The sequence below is a fragment of the Colias croceus genome, chromosome 11, assembly GCF_905220415.1.
Source record: "Colias croceus chromosome 11, ilColCroc2.1".
In the NCBI taxonomy this organism is placed as follows: domain Eukaryota; kingdom Metazoa; phylum Arthropoda; class Insecta; order Lepidoptera; family Pieridae; genus Colias; species Colias croceus.
In genome coordinates, this window is record NC_059547.1 from 8,968,643 (window position 1) to 8,993,993 (window position 25,351).

Below are 25,351 nucleotides of genomic sequence, written 5' to 3' on the forward strand. Positions count from 1 at the left end.
ATAACATGATATTTCATTTCGTTAGAACTGCACATTTGCTTAACTTTCTTCAATTACGATTACATATTTATAATAATAATGACCGATAGAAGTTATTTTAAGATTTCATTTTACTGATAAACCATCCTAAACATAATAAACAATTTCTGAATTGAAGAACTGACGTCGCTACAATTTTGTGTCAATAAACCTTTTTTCTTTTTAAATACTAGAGACGTTACTCTAAAAATCGAAATCTGACATCTAGAATCGAATGCATTGATTACTTGTGAATAAAAATCATCATAAATTAATAAATTCGATTGACAAATGTTTCAAATCCGTATCGATTAATACACTTTAATCGATGTTTTTAAGCAGGTTACCTCTCTTCGAAGATAAAATTGATAGACGTCAAATGTTGCCTATTAAATTGGCTCGACTTATACGTGTTTTTACAATATCGCAGACAACACCTAAGCTCAGCGGTGTGGCCGGGACGCGCGTGCCCGCCCACTGAGCAGCGCGCGCCGTGCCCACGGGAGCCGTGCTTACGACTTGTCGCTAGACCTATGCTGGGTTGCCATGTGCAGGTAACTTAATATATTAATAATAGAGGTTTTTTTTAATCAAAGTTAAGGTCAACACTGTTCACACTTTCGTAAATTTCGTAAATTTTCTTAGAGAACTTTTTAAAACATGTACAAAGTTGAAATTCGAAATGTGTAATTTTTCATTTAACTTTAACATTGTTTGTGTGTACAGACGTCATCTGGCGAAGAAGCGGAAGGAGCCTGTGGTTGGGGCGTGCGAGTATCTCACGCGCGCTGCGAGCTCGCCAGCGTGTCGGACGAGCCGCTCGGCGACGCGTTCCTGGAGCCGTGGCGCTGCTCCACCGCGCTGCCGGGACGCATTGTGGCGCCGCCGCTGCAGCACCAGGTGATTGTTGCGTAAAGTAGAAGGCGAGTTGTCACACGCGAGATCAAAATTTATCTCGGGATATTATTATTGACTTCATATTACAGGGCAGCTATTATGAAAAGAAAGTCAAGCATTTCTAACGCGATTGATACGCCATCTATGACTGACTGACCTTCAATCACGGAAACAACACTGTACAAAGTACAGTAGTATTCCATTTTCTCGTTGGCTACCTTTTATACTTATCCAATTAGTATTTCATTGATATAATATGCTAATCTATTTTTTTTTTTTATATCTGACCCTAGCTACAGAACTGTTCACTAATAAACCAAACCGCAACTGCCCGTTCATTAAAAAATATACATTTCAATATAATATTTTTAACATTATCCCAGGAGGACGAACTATGCGAAGTGGAATGTGGGTGCAACGAGTCAGAGCTGGGCCAGCCGGGCCCGTGGGGCTCGTGGGGCCCGTGCCGTGGCGGGGCTCGCTCGCGCACACGACAACTGTTAGTACCACCGCGACGCGCTTGCCGGACTTCTTCCAGGTGTGTATTAAGAATGTTTAGGGCTTTACAATTTAAAAGAAAATAAAAATTGAAAAATATATTTTTATGCGAACATATTTCAATGTCTTCTCATTATATATTTTACTAGCGGTCCGCCCCGGCTTCGCCCGTGGTACATATTAACGTTTTCTCTACATAAGAACCATCCTCGTACTTCAAGGAATATAATAAAAAAAGAATTATCGAAATCGGTTCAGCCGTTCTCGAGTTATGGAATTACAACGAAAAGTGGCATTGATTTTTATATATTAGATGAGTATGATTTGAAATCGAAATTTGAAAATCAAAAACTTTTCGCTTACTTTGTTTCTGTAGAACATCCCTTGATTTGAAATGAGATAGCGTTGTAAGTAAGGTTGAAAGTATATATATTGATAGAATCGTAATCATTTTTGTAAAAACACATAGATACGTGACGATCGAGTGGGCCAACTGCAGCGGCGACGCGGACGAGATCCCCGACCTGCTCGCGGTGGAGCCGCGCGAGGACAAGCCGCGCCGCGCCGCGCACGAGCGGGAAGTGTACCATGATGGATATATTGGTAAGATAGACAAAGACAAACATTTATTCACAAAATTAACACATTATTACAACTGACAATCACAATAATTAAACATAGAAAAAATACAAATAAAAAACACGAAACACATATATGACAATTTAATACATAATAAATAAATAATTAAATAGGTTGCTAATAAGTGTTATGGCTGTGAAAGGGTCCTGGCTCAGCATATGTCATGAGTCGGCTGACTCATGACGCTGTTGATTCTGCCACATCACAGTATGACATGAGATGATATGTGTAGCAACTATAAATCGCGCAATTGACATGTTTACAATAAAAAGCGTGTGCTGAGCCATAGAGGAAGGATGTATAACTGAGTGCTGAGTGCTGAGCGCACGTGTCAGAAGTGAAAATTCTTTGGCAAGATTCAAGGATACCAAAATCGTCGCCTTACTCCATGACGTGATCTTGAAATTTTACTCAAAATTCAAGAAGAAGAAGTTTCACTTCAAAATGGAATAAATAGTCGATATTCTACGATTTAATGAATGATTTTTTTTTTCATTTCATGGTCATAAACTTTTGGCCATAGACGTTTGGACTTTGGCAACTTTGGACTACATTCATCATCGATTAATTTACCTACTTTCTATAAATAATCTTAAGGTTACTGGCCGGATATATACTCTACAATAAGTATTATAGTAGAGCCATTTTAATAGGCAACATTTGACAGTTCAACAAAATTCAACAACGTAACCTAGTAACGACGACATAGAATAACATGATATTTCGTTTTGTTAGAACTGCACATTTGCTTAACTTTTTTCAATTACGATTACATATTTATAATAATGTTGACCGATACAAGTAATTTTAAGATTTCATTGTACTGATAAACCATACTAAACATAATAAACAATTTCTGAATTGAAGAACTGACGTCGCTACAATTTTGTGTCAATAAACCTTTTTTCTTTTTAAATACTAGAGACGTTACTCTAAAAATCGAAATCTGACATCTAGAATCGAATGCATTGATTACTTGTGAATAAAAATCATCATAAATTAATAAATTCGATTGACAAATGTTTCAAATCCGTATCGATTAATTTACTTTAATCGATGTTTTTAAGCAGGTTACCTCTCTTCGAAGATAAAATTGATAGACGTCAAATGTTGCCTATTAAATTGGCTCGACTTTAAGTAGCAGTGTGATATTTACTATCCTTTTTTTTTGCATAGAGGGAAGCACATCGCTTCTGGCTGTGGTGTGGACTGCCACTATTATACTCAGCTTGTACGGGGCGATCATGCTTTACCGCGGACTTCTTAGGTAAGAGTTTCAACAATACTATACTATAGTATTTTTAATTTGTACGTGAATTTTTTGACAGAATCATTCATCGAAAGTTTTAATTCTTATGATTTTACTATCTTTGTTTTGAAATACAGTATAATTTAATCATATATTAAATAACAAAAGTGTTTAAGAATCTAAAATTGAAATTGAAATTGAAATTGAAATTTATGAATTAACAGGTGTCTACGAAGCCGTCGGATGAAGACCATCACCAAAGTGTAAACGGGCAGGAATGCAATATTGGCAGCTTTATGTTAAACAACTACGACACAATTGCTGATTTCACAGTAATTTTACTGTTAACAATGATACCAATGTTTCCATTTTGTTATTGTGTAAGCACCAAAAAATGTTTTTTTGATAGTTAATAAAGTCTAGTATAGTGTTTGTTATTTATTTGCTATAACCGTGTTTGTTAAATGAAAGTGGTCCGAGAGCGGTTCCTTGAGGCATCCCAATTACCAAATCATATCAAAATGTGTATCACTAAATTACAAAGTAGCCAACGCACTATCTTATAATAAATAATTCGTAAATTTACAATTTTAACATCAGCAATCAGTCTGTCCGCGAGAGTGCTTCCATGTTTTTAAAATGTATTTGAAAATGCTTTAGACAAATTTTGCTAACAAGCAAAATTAGCCGCATTGTTCGGGCTTTTTGGATTGACAATATTACTAGCTGTAGCTACCATTGTAGCTTAGATTTGGTCGAAATCGATATTAAAATTTTAAAACAAGATAGAAAGAGCGTTTTCAAAATATAGAACAGTTTCGGTTCTGTGAAAATGATTTTAAAAGACAAGTCATGTCATAAAATATGATTTTATCTCAAATAGATTTGAAAATGTATAATTATTGACATTATAGTCATAGTCTGGGTTGCATTTTATTGTTGTATCTACCGTATAATTTCTTATTCCATATACATAGGGCAAGTAGCGACCAAGTAAGACGTGACACATCATACCACATATCAACATTTTAATATTCGTCTTAAATCTTGTAGTTCATCTGCAACGTATTCTAGTCCCTTGCGGAGATTTCCGATGCTTACAAAGTTTCAACACGAGCTTTGTCGCACAAAAATATTGTACTTGATAGTTTTAAGCCCTATTATTAATCGTACTATTGAAGATCATACTCATCATATAACAATTTTTGTAGATTTTGCATTTAAGGCCATGTATTTGTGTACGAGTATTTATATCGTGAATGTGTTCTTAATTACTTCAACTGTCTACTTTTCTACTCTTTCTAAATCTTTTCGTCTCTCTTCTTTCCTTTCTATTGCTTATTTATTTTCATATGCTTAAAGATAAAACACGTTGTTTATTTGAGTACGGGTATGACTATCACCTACTTCTTGTTCCTTCATGACAATATAGAATTAATTGAATATTTCTATTATAATAAGTACATTTACTTTATTGTTATCACAGTTTCAAGCTTTGTCTGTCCTTTCACACTTCTCTTCCATCTGAATTTCGCCCTACAATCTATATATAACCATAACATTATAAGATATTGATGTGAAACATGTTAGTTAAGGGATCGTGTTAGACAATACAATATTTGATATTTAATAAAATTTGATTGTGTTTTTGTAAAAATGTGTTTTATTTATTACATCCTTTACACACGTCCTGATGAATAAGCTACTAGTGACAAAGATATTTTATAACTGCAACGTCAAGAAGAAATGGCCTTGTTAGCGGTTGTTTATTGGGCTTGATTGTTCACTGTTTTTCATTTTCGGCACTGACTCCTTTTTTGTTAACGATCAAAATTAATATAAAATGTTTGACCATCCACCAGTCGATTGACAACGATAATCGACAAAAGAATTTTAATTAATTAGGGATGTGACGACTCAGCGAAAATAAAAGAAAGATTTTCTCAGTTGTAGCACACAGGGCCGTCTTAGACTATGCCGGGGCACTAGGGCACACAAGAATTGGGGGCCCTTTGAAACCAAACTAGGTATACAAATTTTTTCCCATAAATATATATGTTTTTGCTCTAAATTGAAACTTAAAGAAGTAATAAGAAATGAGAAAACTATGTGTAATTTTTTCTCCATTTTTTTAGACTTACATTTTACAAAAAAGTTACTTCTGACCAATCTTGTATTATAATATGGTCTTTTGAGGAAACTTTTTTTCCTTATTGTTTATATAATTCATTTGAAACGCTACTGCTGGAACGATAAGTTTTATCATAAAATCATTTAGGTGTGAAGTGATTTAAACGTTCGAATATTAGGTATAAGGATGGGATGAGTTTATAAATCGTTATATCTTAGAAAATGGAAGAAAGCTACATCTTAGGAAAATAATGTATTGATTCTTTTGTATAGATAATTTTATGATCTACAATTTGGGTAAAAGTGGTTATATGATAAAACTTACCGTTTCGGTAAAAATCACGAAAAACCTATATATTATTATTATCTATTGACTTTTAGGAAAAAAATTTTTCCTAGTAACAGTTCCTAGTAACAGTTACTTCAAAAATATTATTTTTGAAGTAAAACTTCTTTATGCGCGTTGAGAGTAAAATTTCAAGGTCTCCTCATAACAACACCGTAACGTCATGGAGTAATTCAACGATTATGGTATCTTATAATCTTGCCAAAGAAGTGGGCTATTTAGCACCGAAATAATTTTTCAAATCGTACCAGTAGTTCACGAGATTAGCGCGTTCAAACAAAGAGTTCGAGTTCTAGTATGGTCGTTCTGTGCTAGCTATGAACGGTTTTATGAAAATCCATACATATGACAAGCGCGACTGACGTACGCACTGATGGTCGGTGAAGCTCTGCAACCAGCCTAATTTATAGTTGTTGGTAAACAAATTTTCGAACTGATACTTATTTCGAGTCCATTCTTCGTAGAAGCTCTATAACCTGATCAAAAACAATGAGATGAACAAATAAATAAATATTGAACTCATTTAAAAACATTTATTTAGCTGCGTTTTATTGTCTACATTCATATATTGCATTTCAGCCAAGCCCTGTCGTATGATAGTGTTTACTCGTAACGCTCGAAGTTCCCGCCTCTTCTCGACCAGATCCTTTTCAGCAGCAACCAAATTGTCCACGTTATTTAATAGTACCTGATGAATATAAAAAAAAAATGATTGTTTGTGACTGCAAGATAATGACAAAAGAAAAATTAAAAACTATCATGCTCATGGTTTTATCGTGTTTCATTCATTGGGTAGGTAATAAATATAAATTTTTGTAACTTGAAAATTTCGTGATATGAAGTAAAATTAACACCTGCCATATTAAATACCTATAGATCGGCCCAGATAATACACAACATTATTTTTTAAGAATAAGAAAATGTAGATATATTATAGTAAGACAGTCATCGTGATAATGTTTCAGAAAGTGAAAGAAACATAATTTATAATTTCTAGTTTCTTCATAAAAGTCTGCAATTTTTTTTTTAATAATTAAAACGCTATTTATACAAATATAAAAATATATTTAACATAATAATAAATATGATGAAACACGATATCACTAATTGGCAGCATAATCTGAACACTTATATTCTGCAACGGCTTTCATAGCCTTAAGCATCGTGAGAGAGTTACACGTATAGATATTAGAACAATAATAATCTTGTAACTCCTTCATTGCTACATTAACAGGGCCACCTGCTGCTTTGCCTTGCTCAATTATGGACGGCACCAATTCCGCGAATAACTTATGTTGATATGGTCCAAAATTAACAAAATTTGGACTTATTTGTGCCATTCTACAACAAAGAGTAATTGCATCACTGTAGAATAAACAAATTCCGCTATACTCTGCCAAAGCTCTAATTATTTTCCAATCGTAACGAGCTTTGCCAGGCGGTGTAACAGCAGGCATCGCGAATTGACTGCGACACTCCATATTCAAAAACGTACCACCTGATTCTGTGAAGGCACAGCCTGGCAAAATTATATTTGCAATCTCTGATCCCACATCTCCTTGAAAGCCAATATATATAGTTGTTGAATCTTTCGGTGGCTTCGATTTGTAAAATATGTCATCCGCTCCTAATGATATTATTACACTTGGGCAGATCGTTTGCATTGCTTTCAATGCGCCTGGTTTCCATCCACATTCAAGAGCAGCAGCAAAACTAGCTTCTCTTGTTACAATATTCAACACTCCCCATTCTTTGTCACCTTTAAAACCTGACGCCAAGTTATATAAACTACTCATCATCATACCAGCATTCTGCGATTCCAACTGATCTATTCCAACGAAGATTAGAGGCATTTTAGCACTTTTAAAAATATCCTTTGCTTTTGATATTGAATTTACATCTTGGCCGATATAATTAACATAATAATTATATTCACATTGCGGTCCAATTACGTATACATCACACTCATTGTGTGTGTAGGCTAATCTTATCCAAGTATTCAATATTGGGGCTTCGAATCGAGGATTTGTTCCCACTAATAGGATTTTATCAGCTTTTGCTACATCATTCATTTTAACATTTAACGAATAGCTTGCTCTCAAATCAATATTTCCATTTAAATGCAATAAATCCCTCTCTATATACGTGTTTTCACAACCAAGTATATTCAAATAATCCTTTGCCACTACTAAAGTTTCCGCATTGCAGTATGGCCCTGCAATCGCCATTATTTTACCAGGACTTACAGATTTTATCGCAGAAGCGACTAACTTGAGGGCGCATTTCCACTCAATAGGAATTAAACAATTATCACTACGCGTCATGGGTGACACTAATCTTTGCATTTCCAAAGAATCGATAGACCACCTGCCCTTATCAGAAACCCATTCCTGATTGATTTCTTCATGTTCCCGAGGTAAAACTCTCAGAACTCTATTAAACCGATAATTCAATACTATATTAGTACCTGTTGCATCAGTTACGTCTATCGAGTTTGCTTTTTGTATCTCCCACGGTCTTGCTTTAAACATATAAGGAATAGCTGTCAGAGCTCCAACGGGACAAAGATCTATAATATTTCCTGACATTTCAGAAAGAAACATTTTATCTACATATGTTCCAACTAGCATATCAGTGCCTCGTCCAGTTGTGCCTAGGACATCCATACCGCATACTTGAGAAGCAAATCTGATGCATCTTGTGCATTGAATGCACCGCGTCATTTCAGTACGTATGAGAGGTCCTAAATATTTGTCCTCAACGGCTCTTTTACCTTCGAAATGAATATCAGTAAATCTACTACGATCATTGCCAAACTTCATGGACAAATCCTGTAAATCACATTCACCTCCTTGATCGCATATCGGACAATCAAGTGGATGATTAATTAAAAGGAATTCCAAAACGCTCTCTTGAGCTCTCTGTGTGATGTCTGTATTTGTCCACACCTTCATATTTTTCATTATAGGCATAGCACATGCTATTTGTGGTTTAAACATACCTTCCACTTCTACTAAACACATTCTACAATTCCCTGCTATTGATAACCTGTCGTGATAACAAAAGGTCGGTACAGCTACTCCTTCTCTGCGCAGCGCTTGCAATATCGTAAAATGTTTTGGAACCGAAACAGTTTTTCCATTTATAAATATTGGGACGTCATCAGATTTCGTCCTTTTCTGTATTTTATTCGTAACGTTACGAGTCAAGAGTTTGTTTAAAACTCGTAACATTTTGATGATTTATAAATATTCAATTTAACGAAATAAGTTTGACGGATACAACATGACAGACGAAATATTGATTGACCTAAACGCTAAAATGAGTTTGCATTCAGAAGGTTAAAATTAACTTGTAAAAGACGTAGTTAAAGAAAACCAAAATACTTTGCAAAGATTTGCAACAATAAACGTTAATGCCCACATTTCCTGAGAACATGACTCATATAATGGGGTAGGTGCAATTATATTTGCATTTTATTTACATCACAAATAAATCATCCTAAAGTAAGTAACTTCAAGGTAACTTTAGTACTTTCAGTGAATACATCTCCAACCCGGAATAGGTTACCCAGACAGAAGATCAGAGACTATGAAAAATAATGTACCTTGTGAATTGAAGAAACCAGCTGAATCAAAGCTTTCTTGAATTGAACGATTGTTTCAGTTGCTCTTTGGTACCTGTTAAAAAAATTGTATTTGTGATCAGACAAAGAGATTTCACAGGGTTAAAATAAAAATTTGATAAATTTGTAATGTATAAAATTACTTTCAGTATACGTATCTCTATCTACATAAACTCAAAAACATATTATTAAATTACCAAGTAAGAAAAATACTAAACAACAACTCCTTTGAAACATACACAACACCTACACCAACAACCACTTACCTATGATCATGAAAAGTATCAGTGAACGCGTAATCCAGGGCCAATCGGAAGGTCCTTGCAGCCCTTGGCGCAGCTCGAGCGACGAGCACGCGACGGGCACTGCGCTCTAGACACCGCGCGTTTACGAGCTCACTGCACGCGTGTGCGCACGATTGGGTACGCTCCCAACCACTTCTATACCCCAAATTATGTGAATAAGTTCTTGAATTCTTAGTTGTTATTACAAAAATGTAATGTCCAATAATAAATGTGTATATTTGTAAGTTAAATGTATTAGGAAAACCGCTCAAATTTTCATAAGTATTTCCAACTTACTTTCCAATAGACGCCATTTTCCAAGCTGGTAGCGCGTCATCCAACAACCGTAGCGCGTTTTGTACGTAATCAGCAGCCGCGCGTAATCTCACGCTCACTGAAGCGAGGGCGTCGCGTAATTCCTTACTTCGGGCTACTGCTATCTCTAGGGATGAACCAGGTCGAGTTTTGTTGAGCCAAATTGAATCTACGAGAATATAGATTTACATTATATGCTTTAAAATGATTGATGGAAGATTGTGAGAGTATTAGGCATTTGTTGAAATGTGAAAATATATTTTTCATAACCGCAATTATAGCTATTGTTATTATAACCAACTATTAAGACACTGTGTCGAAATACTTACCTAAAAACATAAGTATGCAGTTCAGTCTAAAATAAAAATTACCTAAAAGCTGATGATATTTCGTGTGTAAAGTTTTCAAGTGCTCCATCCGAGTCTGATGCAGCTGACTCTCCCGTTCTAAGAGCCAGCGCGCACGAGCAACTTTGTCTCCGCAACTATTTTGTCTCTCCCATCAATTGTATGGGGAGTTGCGTCGCTACGTGCGCGCACTTTCATACTAGCCCATAGGTCGGAGAGACAAAATAGTTGCGGAGACAAAATAGTTCCGGAGACAAAGTTGCTCGTGCGCGCTGGCTCTAACTCTTTCTGTCTGACTTTCAGCCACTTTAGTTCGAAACGACGCATCTCCTAAAGTCAGAATAAGAACGTGTCACCTACCGTGGGTTGCATACGATTGTGTCTACTACTACAGAATTCTATACGTACTTAACTATAATGGGAATTTAAACAAAAATTATCCTTCATTTGCTTCTAAAAATGGACGATTTAAATATGAAAAATGAATCACAATTCACATTTTCCTTAGAGGATAAATAGGCTTATTTCTAAGAACTATGTGTTACAAGTCTAGGTACGAAAAATTTAGGTCGGTACCTATTTGTTACCTTTCTGTTAACATTGGCGATGAAATCTTCATTTTCAGCTGCTAACAAGGGACATCTATACAAATCCAAACCTACGATCACCTAAAAAGAAAAAAGAAAATAAAAATATACTAACATGTTATTTAGTTTTTGATACCAAAAAATTATTTGCATATTCATTACCTGGTGCATAGTTTTTGCGTAGAATTCTTTATCAGGTGTTAGAACCTTATCTATATCGTATTCCTTAAGTTCCTGAAATTCACAAAAACTTATTGGTTCCAAAGTGAGTCTACATAACCATATAGGTAATCGAATAGAAAATAATGGAGAAGATAAACTTTATCCTGAAAAAGTACTGAACTAATGTTTGAATTATTCCAAACTTACTATTTCAATGCTTTTCAACTCAGCCATTACCACGGCATGCCTTTGCATTGGGTATTGCTTCTCGCTATTGGCAATTTCTTCTTCAATTCTATTTAACGCTGCAAGTACAGTTTCTTTGCTGTGTGATTGCATCCAGGAGCTGTTAGACTGAATTAAGTTTGGTTTTCAATATTTTTAATATTATGCAGCTTATCTGCATGAAAAGGACAACGTTCTGATCTTTACAAGAAGAAGTGAAGTATTATTTTCAACTTCAACAAAAAATAAATTTCGCGGTTATACGTAATCAATTATCATTAAGTATACACAAAATATTCCTTTACTTTATTTTTTCTCTGAATGCTTATTTTGCTCAAACGACAGCGACTCCTCCGAATTCTCTACTTACCCTCTTTATTTTTTAAGCTTTTTATTTTCGCTCTAAAATATGTATATCGCAAATCGCAATCAGTCCGGGCTGTTTTGGTGTAATTACATTACATTACGGTACCTACGCTTACACATCTTATTTCAAGTACCTAGTGTTATTAAGTAAGGATTAAGTAATTTATGTTATAATATAGAGAATTTTTTAGAAGAAATTATAACAGCTAGCATGCAGCCTTCATGCAGCCATTAAATAATTAGAAGCAGATTAAATAATTGTAAGAATTTCTAAAAGCTCACATAAACCACTGAAGAATCCTTTACTTGAGAACTCGGAACGGAGCCCATACCATCCCACCTCTGTACCACGCCAATATTTAATAGTAACTGACAATATTTTCGTTTCTTTAACTAAATAGTTCGTGTCAAGGACTTGTGTACGGTGATTCAAGCTGCTCGCTTTTGTTAGAAAACTAGAACTAATCACTAAGCAATGACTGGCACGGAGTTCGGGTGATAAGGCTGAGTAATTTTTTGATTTTTTCTTATAAATGGTATCCGTGCTATACTTACACTTGCATACATGTATTGAATAGACTTTTTTCACGGAACCTTGGCCCGATTAATGTTCAAACACATTTTGAATTGAAGTGGTAGTATGCATATGACGTATAGGTACTAGTTAGGTACATAATCTATACTAATATTATAAAGCTGAAGAGTTTGTTTGTTTGAACGCGCTAATCTCGGGAACTACTGGTCCGATTTGAAAAATTATTTCGGTGTTAGATAGGCCATTTATCGAGAAAGGTTATAGGCTAAGGTTTATATCATAATAAGCCTAACTAGTAACTATGTAATAAACATAAATTCTAATAAAAAAATAAGTATAATTTTCTTGGTTTGAGTATTTGATGAGAATAAAAGTGTTTAAATCATTTTCACGAATAATTAATTCAAGAGTTTTAAGAGGTGGCGGGGAAGACTCAGAAGAATTAAAAAAAATCCTAAGTGAAATTTATGCTAATAATAGAAATAATTATGTACTGTTTTTGTTCATGTTATAATTAATATTTGATGTACATATTTTAAGAAAATAGAGAATGGATGATTTATCGGATAGCTGGTACGAATCCATGTGTTCTTAATTTTACATAAAATTATATCTATTGAATTATAATGTTATTAAGTTAGAAATGCTGCATTATAGAGGTACATTCATTCTGAATGCTTTAAGATTTTCATTCTAAAAAATATATATTTGCGAGAAAAACAAACAGCCATGTATCTAGATCTAGAACGATAAGATTATAAAAAATAATCTGTCAAACTCATAGATTTGTCAACGTTGAACTCCCCTCCCCAACCCATTCGTCAGAAACCGATTCATCTTGTCACATCGTTTTAAAGTTATATTTTTTGATTTGCTAAATTATTTTTTGTTTAATTTTTATTTTTGTAGGTTTATATTTCATTAATACGTGTGTTAAAAAAGTCTTATCAGTGGTAAGTGCAAGAAATAGACTAAAAAAAGCAAATGTGCCACATGTCGGTAAGACGTATTTCAATTGTATCAATTTTATTATGAAATATTATATTTTGCGTTACAGATAGCCTAGACAACACACAACGGGGCCTCAGGCTTCGGCCTGTGACCACCTATTAGGAAAAACATTCACAAAAAGATCTCAACACTTCCCTAAAACCATTTACAACACCCGAATTTAACCCAGTAATTTCCTACTTCACCATGTCTCAGTGGAATAATACTTATACTTATAACAACCAATATCAAGCCTCAAACAATTGGAATTCTGATCCAAATGGCCAGTATGTTAATCAAGCATACTACAACAGACAATTAGATCCCAGTGGAAACCAATATGTTAGTTTTAACGAATTTATTTCACAAATGCAAGTGTCTGGAGTTCCTGCTGTTAACACTGCCCAATACAATAATGTACAATATCAGAATTATCCACCTAGCCAATATAGTAATGTAGGTAATTATCAAAATATACCAGCTAATCAAAATGCCCAAGTAAATTATGGGTATGGTGCTAATTCTTCAAACTATCCTAATAATGTAGAATCTTATCAGAGCACTTCTCAAGCCCAGTATAACCCAGCTTTAGAGCCTCAAAGTTATACAAGTGATATGGTATCAAAATCCAAATTGACACCAACAGCTACAGAATTTGTGCCCAAGAGTTCTCAAAAACCAACAAATAGTAAGAATGAACCAACAACAGAACAACAAGAAGTAATAAATGGTGTAAGTGAGGCAAGTAGCATTCCAACAAAACCATCAGAATCTAAGAATTGGAGAGAAAGACCCCAAAGTAATAGCCAAAGTACCTCATCTCATAATACCGCTAATGGTTATGATAATCCAGATACCAGTTATAGAGGAGAACAAAAGACTTACAATAGACCCTCTAGCCACCATGAAGCCAATGGGGGGCCATCTAATCGTTATGAAAATAAAAACCGAAAATATGAAAGTAATGGTAGCCAAAACTCTTATTCTAACAAATCTGAATCTAGCAACAATCTTCCAGAATCTTCTAGAAACAGTGATTCAAGTACATATAAGAGAAATAAACATGAAACGAATAGTAATAGTGATTCACATAATCGCAACGATCATTATAGAGAAGGGGGCCAAGGTAAATCTACATCGAAAGGAAGAAATAAGGAATTGGACCCTAGTCGTACATTTTATAATAGTAAACAACCTAAGGATAGTCAAGATGTTAGGAATGGTAGAGGAGAAGGTTCCGGAAGGCAAAGACATTGGGCAGGATCCCAAAGATTGAGAGCTGCGGAGCGCAATAGTATTGAAGATGAACAATATGCCAGTTCATACCTTCACTACAGGGAGGAAAGGTCTAGAGTCCAGAGAGATAATCACATGCCTAGCCCATCACGAAACAAAAAAGCTGTGCAAAATAATAACAATAATAATAGTGGAGGTAAGCTAATGCACATTTACGATAAATATTCATAAACCTTTCTCATTTTATTATCAAATTGACATTTAAGTGTGATAAAAAGGATGTGTAAAAAATAATTTTGCTATATTTCTGGTAAAAGAGACAAGAGATGAGATGATTATAGTGTATTGAATTTGTTAAAAACTATCACAATAATTATTTAACCAACCATTCTATCTTTTACAGGCAATAAAGAAATGACACAGCGTGAACGCCTTGTTGAGCAACTTGATAAAGGAACATTGGAGTGCTTGGTTTGCTGCGAGAGAGTGAAGCAAATAGACCCGGTGTGGTATTGCAGCAATTGCTACCATGTGCTACATTTGAGATGTATTCGAAAGTGGGCTGTCAGCAGTATGGTTGGTGAGTTAGAAATAAATGCTAATTATATTACTTTGCTAAAGAGTATCAGGAATTTAAATCCATGAGCCTGTGTTTGATTTATGTTTGTGCTTAATATTGATTCTTCCTGCACATATAAAGTCGGGTTTTTATCAATTTAACTATTCTGTTTTTCAAAATTTCTATAAAAAAAATTGCATTGATATAGAATGTCCCAACTTTTTAAAAACTACTTTCATATAATATTCTATATAAATTTAGGAATAAAAGTCTTTTTTATTTACATTACAACACTTTTTCATTCACAATTCTTATTTCAGAGGGTAAATGGCGTTGCCCAGCATGTCAAAATACAAGTCAGGATATACCAACTGAGTACCGCTGCATGTGCGGTGCGATTCGTAATCCGGAGTACCAGAGGGGATCAAATGGTGCCCACACTTGTGGCAAGGCGTGCAAACGTCCCAGGAACTGTCCGCACCCTTGCACACTGCTTTGTCACCCTGGTCCCTGTCCACCTTGTCAGGCTACTATTTCTAAGTAAGAGACATTTTTTTGTTTATTTGTGTTCAAGATAAAATTACTAAATATAAAACAAGAAGCCTTTATCACATCATATATTTGACAATTGATTTATTTTTATCATAAATGTTAAATTTTAATTTGTCTTATAGTTTTATCTTAGATTTCTTCTTCTTTATTTTATTTTACTCACAACAAATTTTGTTATTACAATTTTAACTCTTATCAGTACACTGCTATCATACTTATTTAAAGATTTTCATTACTGCAGTTGTCAATTAACGTAAAATAATTTCTAGAAAATGTGGTTGTGGAGCGGAAACTCGATCAGTGCTGTGCAGCAGCAAGCTGGCGCAGGAATGTGGGAGGCAGTGTAACCGATTGTTAAACTGTCAAACCCATGTATGCACTAAGGATTGTCACGAAGGACCCTGTGAACCATGCGCGGAAATTGTTGAACAGAGTAAGTCAGATATTACATTTATTTTCACAATATGCAATGATACTTGTTTTCAATAATAATATGAACTCTCAAAAGACTTAGATTAAATTGACAAAGACAAAGAGCATACCTACAATCCAATCTCAGCATTCCTTTTTTAAGTTTTTCTATGGACACTAGGTGTGCACCATCTGTTAAGAGTTTGTTTTGTGATGTTGTAAATGAAGAGATTTATCCCTGTTATAAATGATAAATTTCTTAGGTTGTCTTGAGACGGTTACAACAAAAAAAAGACGTGTGGCACTCGGGGACTGCCGCGGTAAAGCTATTGCATAGCATGCCTTCAAGCCACACCTCCGTGCCCGTCGGAGTGGGGAGCGTGAGGTTTTTTCGTTACGGAATTTCTCGATTCGGTCCCCGCGCTCAAGGCCCGCGATAGAAGCTATGTTTTTAAAACTTCCGTTACTTCTTTCCAGTCTGCTACTGCCCCGCCGCGAAGTCCCGCTCAGTCCCGTGCACAGCGGACACGGGCGGCGAGCACTGGTCGTGCGGTGCGGAGTGCGCGCGCGTGCTGGCGTGCGGCGCGCACGTGTGCCGCGCCGCGTGCCACCCGCCGCCGTGCGCCGCGTGCCCGCTGCGGCCGGACAACGTGCCCACGTGCCCTTGCGGAAACACCAGGTAGAATTTATAAGAAACTAGCTGCTCCGCGCGGTTTCACCCCTGTAGGAGCTACTCCTGTTAGCCGTAGCGAGATGATATATAGCCTATAACCTTCCTCGATAAATGGGTTATCTAACACCGAAAGAATTTTTCAAGTCGGACCAGTAATTCCCGAGATAAGCGCGTTCAAACAAACAAACAAACTCTTCAGCTTTATAATATTAGTATAGATATCACAGGCGATGCGCACTGCTCATAAGACGAGGGACGCGCTTACGTTCCCACGTGCCCGTGCGGCAACACCAGGTGAGAGTTGCTAGATAATGTTACAAGGAATATCATTGGTGATGTGCACTGTTTCTGCAACGCGGGGTGAGAGCGCGGGCCCGCTGTGAACGGATTGAGTGCCCACGTGCACTTGCGGCAACACTAGGTAGAGTTTATAATAAATATCACAGGCGATGTGCACTGTTCGCGCAACGCGGGCTGAATAACGTGCCTACGCGAACGTAAGGAAATATTTGGGTATAATGAAATGGACACTCTAAAATCTAAATAATTAAATATGTAATCCCATACTAACCATTATGACAACGATGGACAATGGATATGCTACATAATATGTATTGAAAAATGAGACAAATGAATTGATTGAGATGATTTTTTTTTTGACAAAAATTAACAATTATAAAAGTCATTTTTAAATAACCCGCTCTTACATCAAATTACATGGGTATCATATGAATAATTCAGCAGTGATGTGTGATAATTAGAATTTTGTTCTTTTTTTAGGTTAAAAGATGGCCAGCGTAAAATGTGCACAGATCCAATCCCATTGTGTGGCAATATTTGTAACAAATCTTTGCCCTGTGGACACTTCTGCAAAGAAAAGTGTCACGAAGGTAATTTTTATTGATCAAAAATCATTTTTTAAAGTTTAATGCAATATGATAATGCACATGTTTTTATTTTTACTTATGTACATAAGTTTACAAAATATTATTTTTACTAGATGCATGCCGAGTGTGCCCAGACACAACAACCCTGCAATGCCGCTGCGGCCACTCCACACGCGATGTGCCGTGCCCTGAGCTTCCCGATATGTATAATAATGTGTTGTGTACAAGGAAATGTAATAAAGTAAGTTGTATTTTAATGCTTAATGATTTAATTGAATCCCCATGTTATACAAATTTGTAGCAAAATTTTAATATTAATAAAATAAAATACCACACTATATATAGACGAGGATATAGAGAGGGAGAGAAGAAATCTATCAGTTAGGGCAAACATGATAATAAGAAGATTTAAAAAATGTAGTAGGAATGTCAAAAAGCTATTGTTCACAACCTATTGTCAGTCGTTTTATACAAGTAGCTTGTGGGTGAAGCATACACGAAAAACAATGAACACATTTAGAGTACAATACAATAATGCATTCAGGATGTTCATGGGATTGCCACGTTTTTGTAGTGCATCTCATATGTTTGTATTATACAGAGTAGATGATTTTTATGCTATATTAAGGAAAAAAATCTTTTCAATTAGGGATAGAATTAATAAAAATGATAATAGTATTTTAAAAGTTCTCAATAATGTACATAATTTTATCAATAAAAAATGGCTAATAACTCTAAAATCTAAAAATAAGTATATGTAGTTTTACTAACACTAGAATAAGTACCTACTACTAACAATATATGGGCAATGCTGCCTGATATAAATAAAGAAATAAAATAAATAAATATATGCAAACGTGTTACCTTTATCCTTCTGGCAAACTCAGATAGCAGAAATAATCCCATGCTAATGTATCCGATGAATACAGAAGCTATCTTTCACCGCACCTACGTTAATGTTAATTAAGTTACCATCTCCGAGTACCGTTAGTTTATAACCTCTCGCACAGTATAAGAATCAAATTATTCACAGTTTTTCCAGTAGCATATAAAATGTAGTTAGGTATATTAATTATGTTTTTTTTCGTTTATGATTAATTGTATAAGTGTTATTAATGCGTTTGTTGTGTACACCTATAATTGATAAATACATTAGCTACAATAAATTAGATAATGTCTTCCTATATTATACATACAATGTAATGTGTATTTATTGTTGTGTGTTTCATACATAAAATAAATAACCTAATTTGCCAGATAGTGGTCAGTGAACAATTGTGAAAAATTGTCAACTATACCAAATCATTAACATATTCTTTTAAAATTCCAGAAGCTGTCCTGCGGGCGGCACCGCTGCCGCACCGCGTGCTGCGCGGCGCAGTCGCACCGGTGCGCGGTGGTGTGCGGCCGCACGCTCTCGTGCCAGCTGCACCGCTGCGAGGACTTCTGTCACACGGGACACTGCGCGCCGTGCCCGCGGCTCGGTTAGTGTGTTTACATTTATAATTTATAGTGCCACAAACTTAACTGACCCGGTGACGGTGTCACTGATGTCGATTTTAGTGCCGCTAAATAGGATTTCCCCGGATGTAAGGGTAAAAATAATCGTCTTTGCCAATGGTGTAAATAAACATTAATAAGTAACTTTTTATTTATACAAATTATTTCGTATGAAAAGTCTGTGAAAATGTGACATTTCAAAATGGCGGCACGGAGTTCCAGTTTTTGCCACCGGGTCCTTTAAGTTTGTGGCACTGTACTTTTATTTTTTGATTGATGTTTTAAATTCTACTTCCATAGGTAACGACATCTTATAATATTGTGCTGTGATGAATGGTCCAAAAATAATAATGATTTTATAAATATAAATAATGTATAGGATAAATGTAACTAACGTAAAAATGATCAGTGAATTACTTAATTGATCATTTTTATGTAAGTTGAAACATGTAATGTCTTGTAATTTATTTTAAATTATATCAATTCTATATAGTTACACACCGTCACATCACCACGCGCTATCGAAAACAATATATAAAGACAAAATTATCTACCAGATTTCGAAGAACTCCGCTGCGAGTGTGGGCTCGAGGTGATCCTGCCGCCCGTACGGTGCGGGGCGAAGCCCCCGCCGTGCAGCGCCCCGTGCCGGCGCGAGCGGCCGTGCGGACACGCCCCACACCACACGTGTCACTCGGGAGACTGCCCCCCCTGTGTCGTGCTCACTACCAAGATGTGTCATGGAAGACATGAGGTAGGTTTTGGATAAAGATTAAAGTAAATAAAGTAAAAAGTTTAAATCAAGCAATAATTTTGGAATTATGTCACTTTCCATATTTATTTTGATTCACTTATTAATTTATAAAATATTATATAAAAAATTATAGATTTATTATATAAAAAAGCGTCTATGTGTGAATGTTCCATCGGCATATTATTATTAACGTTTTTCCTTTATACTGTTATCTTTATCCAATAGGAGCGAAAAACGATTCCGTGTTCGCAAGAAGAGTTCTCATGCGGTCTGCCGTGCGGCAAGCCCTTACCTTGCGGCAAACACACATGCATCAAGACCTGTCATAAAGGACCCTGTGATACTGACAAGTAAGTATTGATCTTTTTTTTTTGAGATTGAACTACTAACCTATATTTTCAATTCTTTTTGCAATATTTTACATTGAATATTTTATTTGATAATGCACTATTCGGACATATTATATTCCGAAATTATCTACACTATTCGGAGTTTCAGCTGAAGACAATTATGCGCGAGCTGTAGATTTGATATTTGAATACTGTGTATCTACAGTGCATAGTCGCTTCGCGTATAAGCATTATTTATCATCTGACCAAATTTCAATTTCGAACATTTTTATTTGCCACTAGCTTTCCGCCTGCGGCTTCGCCCGCGTTTTTAAAGAAAAACCCGCATAGTTCCCGTTCCCGTGGGATTTCCGGTATAAAACCTAGCCTATATTACTCGTGGATAATGTAGCTTTCGAATGGTGAAAGAATTTTTAAAATCGGTCCAGTAGTTTATGAGCCTATTCATTACAATCAAACAAACAAAGTTTTCCTCTTTATAATATTAGTGTAGATAAAATCCGTTGTCGGCTCAGGGACCGTAAAGCCGCGGCCTGCCGCTGGTACAACAACGAGTGTCGTTCCAGGTGCAACCAACCGTGCAACGAGAAGCGCGCCACGTGCGGGCACCCGTGCGCGGCGCCGTGCCACGCGAGCAACGGCGGGCCCTGCCCCAGCGGCGGGCCGTGCCGGCGGCCCGTGCGCGCCACGTGCCCGTGCGCCCGCCGCCGCGCCGAGCGCGCGTGCTGCGACAACGCAAGGGACTATGCCAAGTGAGTGCGCACTATACAAAGTTATGTAAAAAAGAAACGAATTTCCGAACCGAATATTCGACCGAATTATTTTGTATGTAATTTTTTTTATTGTTTTGCTGCGTAGATATATGTTTATATGTGATAAGCGAGCTGTACTTCATCGCATGACGAATAAAATATCATATCAGAGTTACGTTAAATAGTGAAGTTTAAATATAATGTAAATGTATATAATAATGATCCACTGTATTGCAATACTTGCGCAAGGTTACAAATATGTTTGTATGGAATAAATGATTTGATTTGTGTGTATGCAAGCGCAACGAGTAGCGTGCAATATGCCTCAACTCCAGTAGCTACGCTGAAATGCACGCACTCAGCGTTTGTGTGTGCGTGTGTAAATGAGAGCGTTTGGCAACGAGAGCAACTTCGCAGTAGACATTTTCACTTGTGACGTGACGTTCTTCGACAACGCACGCTTCTTCTGGTACCTACTCGATTATTTTAAGTGTGTTTACGATAATATGTTAAACTTGATTTAAACTTGTTAATTATTTCAATTTTCGATCACTATCAAATAAATATCGTTATCATATTTTGTCACCAGAATATTAAACGCCCTCGCAGCGACGAAAATTCAAGAGGGTGGTTCTGTTGACCTATCGGATGCGCAACGTCCTAGCGCTATGTTGAAAACGTAAGTATTTCATATTTTCTTTGTTTTTATGATCTCTATATCTTTAAGGCCATTTTTAAATTATAAGTAAGTATTTCATATTTTCTTTAATTTTATTATCTCTATATCTTTAACCCCATTTTTTAATTATTATTTACTAGTGGTCCGCCCCGGCTTCGCCCGTGGTACATATTTCGCAATAAAATGTAGCCGATGTCCTTTCTCGGGCATCAAAATATCTCCATATCAAATTTCATGCAAATTGGTTGAGTAGTTTAGGCGTGATTGAGTAACAGACAGACAGACAGAGTTACTTTCGCATTTATAATATTAGTATCAATGACCTATTATACTAGTAGACGCGGCATACGCCAACATCATTGCACTAAAAAACAGCGTAATTAATACATACCTACTTACTAACGCATTATCACCAATACAGTTGTTCTCTCTTTCACTCTCACGCACGAGACATAATACATGTCTCACTCATGTACTTCGTAATAACAACTGCCGATTAAAATACAAAAAGAACGTCCAGCCACGACGCTGAATGGTGCGTGACTAAGTGAAACTCGGGCACTTAGCTGAGTTTTTTCTTGCCAAAATAGAGAGCGGGTAACGTATCTAGCTTTTTTATATATCATAGATTAGTATGGATTGTTATCGTCGCTGTTTGCAGGCTGGAGTGCGACGACGAGTGCCGGCAGGAGGCGCGCAGCCGGCAGCTGGCGCTGGCGCTGCAGATCCGCAACCCGGACGTGTCGGCCAAGCTGGCGCCGCGCTACAGCGACACGCTGCGCGCCATGGCCGCGCGCGAGCCCTCCTTCGCGCACCACGTGCACGACAAGCTGACCGACCTGGTGCAGCTCGCCAAGAAGGTGCGTGCAACCATTGAGATAATATTACTACGTATGGAGGAGACACCACGAACAAAATCTGTGCGCCATTTTATTGCTCTAACTAAGTTTTAAATTAATTTAATTAAAAATTATTATCTAGTTAGGTACTTACCGATGAAAGTTATTCCTTTGCACTTTTCCGTATTATTTGTATTATTTGTGCAATATCGTAACACACACGAAGGCATATTTGATGCGATTCACTTTAAAACAAATAAAAAATGAGCGCGCAGTTACGCCATATGGCGTATGTTGAGCGGAAAATAAGTGATGTAGGCGGTGTCGTCTCCATATGTATATCTCAATGCGTGCAACTCGTTATTTTTGGCACGCTGCGCCGACACGCTACGTATCTGACACATGTTTGATGCGATTCATAAACACGCTATGCGTCTCACTTTCACACAACATGTGACCTTCGTGACAGGCAAACTAAAAATGAAGTTATTTCAAATAAAATAAACATGAAATATTAGTGACAAATTAATTGAATAATGAAATCTTGAAATGAGATTTTAAGAGCTATGGGATAGACATGGTATACAAAGCTGTTAAAATACATCATTACATCTCTAATATCTCTTATCAATTATTTTTTTACAGTCAAAACAAAAGACTCGAGCTCACTCGTTCCCATCGATGAACCGCCAGAAGCGTCAGTTCATTCACGAAATGTGCGAACACTTTGGCTGCGAGAGCGTGGCGTATGACGCTGAACCTAATAGGAACGTTGTCGCCACGGCTGATAAGGAAAAGGTAATTATTTATTTATTTAACTATTTTATGTACCATTACATTACATAATATTAAAAGAAATGGAAACGTGTATAGCACATAAGGCAACCTTATCGCTTATCAGCGATCTCTTCCAGGCTAACAAGCTAGGCAAGGTAATAATTTAATTATAACTAAGCGCTTTTAACCATTAAATATTGTATTGTTTTCATTATCTAGTAACGCAGGGGTATTTTTAATCATAGATAAGCTATAATATTGAATAGACCATGATGTAGGGTATAACGCACCTGGTTGAAAAAATCTATTCAGGCAAGAACACTTTATAATTAGATTACATGTTTATGAGATTTCCTTTAAAAATAAAAACACTAAGAATAAAAGTGATACAACGGAGTTCACACCACACATTTGTTAAGACGCATACACGTGTCAATCGATCTTGGCCGGTGCTGAAATTTATTATTTATTTTAAAAAGTGTACATTGATAAAATTAGATTTTTGCAAATATGCAATTACATTGTTGTTCACAAATTGACAGATCGAGTTAAACCATACACAAATTTTGGTTGCCTGGAAGAGATGGCTACTAAAGCCATAAGGCCGCCATTTGTGCATGTCTCTCTTCTGTATATGTATGTCTTTTTCCTGTTTGTAATGGTGTACAATAAAGCGTTTTCATATTTCATATTCACAAGTGCTGAATTGAAATTTGGTGAAAAGTAACTAATATGTATGTATATTGAGGGATTACACTATAATTTAATATTGTTATCCCTAGTCATGGCTACCAGCGATGAGCGTGCTCGAAGTGCTAGCCCGAGAAGCTGGCAAGCGGCGCGTCCCCGGCCCAGTGCTGCGAGCGCCGCCGCCGCACACAACTAGTGCTGCCACGACGGCCACTAACACTGCGCCATCTACTAGCAAGTTAGTGTTTTATTTTACATCTTGATATTTGAAGTTATACTTCTTTTGGCGCGATGGAGAAAAAATGAGAGTGAATTTTTACGATGCGCGCGCACACCGACACCTAAATTTAACAGCATGAAGTTAGTTCTAGGTGGTATGAAAATTGATAACTATGTTCAAGTTGTATATTCTAGTATTTTTTCCATAAGCCAAAGAAGTATAACTTCTAACGCGTGTACACACACTCTTTTTTTTTTTTTCTTTTTTTTTTTGTGTGATCATGTCGAATTTTAGTCTCTGTATTTATTCACGTTTATATGTTAAATGTGTGTTAATATGGGTATATATTTTTTTCATTTTTATCAGGAGATGTAGATTAACTATAGATCAAATTTTAGATAGATAATTGGATATGTAGTCCTCTTTTTATCACGAAAACTAAGCTAAAATTTTATGATGAAGACCTGTATACATACTAGTCATCATTATCACAGAAGCTTATTACCAAAAATGAGATCATAATGCTAATAATATTTTTTCAGATCGTTCAGTGGATGGGCTACTCTAACATCAACGAACGCATGGGCGAGCCGCAGCCAACCCTCAACATCGACTAAACCTGAACCAAAAGAAGCGAAAATCGATTATTTTGACAATCCACCAGAAAACTAGGCTAGTAGTTCAATATAGACCAGGCGAGTGCTCGGAGAAACGTAGCAAGATAAAACAAATGAAAAATCGCTAAATAAAAACAATAAAAAACATTGAAAAATATAAAAATTAAAAAAAGTTCGTTATACGCGTTCTGTTTTTGTTTTTGTAAAACATTGTATGCTTATTTGTCTTTGGTTATGGTAATTATAATATTATTTATTGATTAAAACCCTCATTTCTATTGTCTTTACTTTCATATTACTTTTTATTTTTATTAGTTATTATTTTTAATTAATTTGCTTACTTTCAACTAACGAAAAATTAAAAGACTATATAACTAAATAACCATTATATTGTTAGGTATTGTAAGCACTGAAAAAAATACAATAAAAAACTAAGCAACTGTCCGAAGGACAAATACCAATTAAGACATTGTTCACTGCCATTTACTGCAATTTCATATTGACACGTAGTTGTTTATTATATTAGCTAATATATTTAGATAGGTATAGCACTTTATAGTGAAAACCTATATTATTACGTGGTCTAGTGCTAAAAGCAATACAACCCATTTAATACTGACCAATTTATACTAGACACCTTTA

The 25,351-nt window shown here is 35.9% G+C and overlaps 4 protein-coding genes across 5 annotated transcripts in view; 2 read left to right on the forward strand and 2 right to left on the reverse strand.

The window, feature by feature from the left end:
• LOC123695814 (thrombospondin type-1 domain-containing protein 7A-like) overlaps positions 1-3,733 on the forward strand; it is a 65,760-nt gene extending 62,027 nt beyond the window's left edge. Inside the window, exons 24-29 of the mRNA XM_045641749.1 lie at positions 449-572; positions 745-918; positions 1,299-1,453; positions 1,883-2,016; positions 3,229-3,319; positions 3,526-3,733. Of these exons, the coding sequence (XP_045497705.1) occupies positions 449-572; positions 745-918; positions 1,299-1,453; positions 1,883-2,016; positions 3,229-3,319; positions 3,526-3,568 (721 nt within the window). The 3' untranslated portion in view covers positions 3,569-3,733. The remainder of the gene's footprint in view (positions 1-448; positions 573-744; positions 919-1,298; positions 1,454-1,882; positions 2,017-3,228; positions 3,320-3,525) is intronic.
• A 2,562-nt stretch (positions 3,734-6,295) lies between these two features.
• On the reverse strand, positions 6,296-12,132 carry LOC123695812. 2 transcript variants are annotated; one of them, XM_045641748.1, is made up of 10 exons: positions 11,971-12,132; positions 11,305-11,451; positions 11,098-11,169; positions 10,936-11,016; positions 10,631-10,678; positions 10,373-10,451; positions 9,984-10,128; positions 9,669-9,842; positions 9,385-9,457; positions 6,296-6,465 (listed from the first exon to the last, which is right to left on the reverse strand). In XM_045641748.1, exons 1-10 carry the CDS (start codon positions 12,016-12,018, stop codon positions 6,301-6,303), a joined length of 1,032 nt encoding a protein of 343 aa, XP_045497704.1. In that variant the 5' UTR covers positions 12,019-12,132; the 3' UTR covers positions 6,296-6,300. The 2 variants fall into 2 exon arrangements, with proteins under 2 accessions (XP_045497704.1, XP_045497703.1); XM_045641747.1 differs by having other exon boundaries at positions 9,984-10,170; positions 11,971-12,122.
• Positions 6,881-9,010, reverse strand: LOC123695309 (NADH-ubiquinone oxidoreductase 75 kDa subunit, mitochondrial-like). The gene has a single exon (XM_045641112.1). It carries the CDS (start codon positions 9,008-9,010, stop codon positions 6,881-6,883), a length of 2,130 nt encoding a protein of 709 aa, XP_045497068.1.
• A 902-nt stretch (positions 12,133-13,034) lies between the features above and the next one.
• Positions 13,035-24,996, forward strand: LOC123695811 (protein shuttle craft). The gene is made up of 17 exons (XM_045641746.1): positions 13,035-13,176; positions 13,281-14,645; positions 14,853-15,029; positions 15,329-15,548; positions 15,830-15,993; positions 16,449-16,650; positions 17,425-17,534; positions 17,645-17,772; positions 18,862-19,015; positions 19,589-19,785; positions 20,011-20,135; positions 20,702-20,887; positions 21,477-21,566; positions 22,228-22,426; positions 23,051-23,203; positions 23,965-24,110; positions 24,635-24,996. The coding sequence occupies exons 2-17, from the start codon at positions 13,421-13,423 to the stop codon at positions 24,762-24,764; spliced, it is 3,606 nt and encodes a 1,201-aa protein (XP_045497702.1). The 5' UTR covers positions 13,035-13,176; positions 13,281-13,420; the 3' UTR covers positions 24,765-24,996.
• The last annotated feature ends 355 nt before the right edge of the window (positions 24,997-25,351 follow it).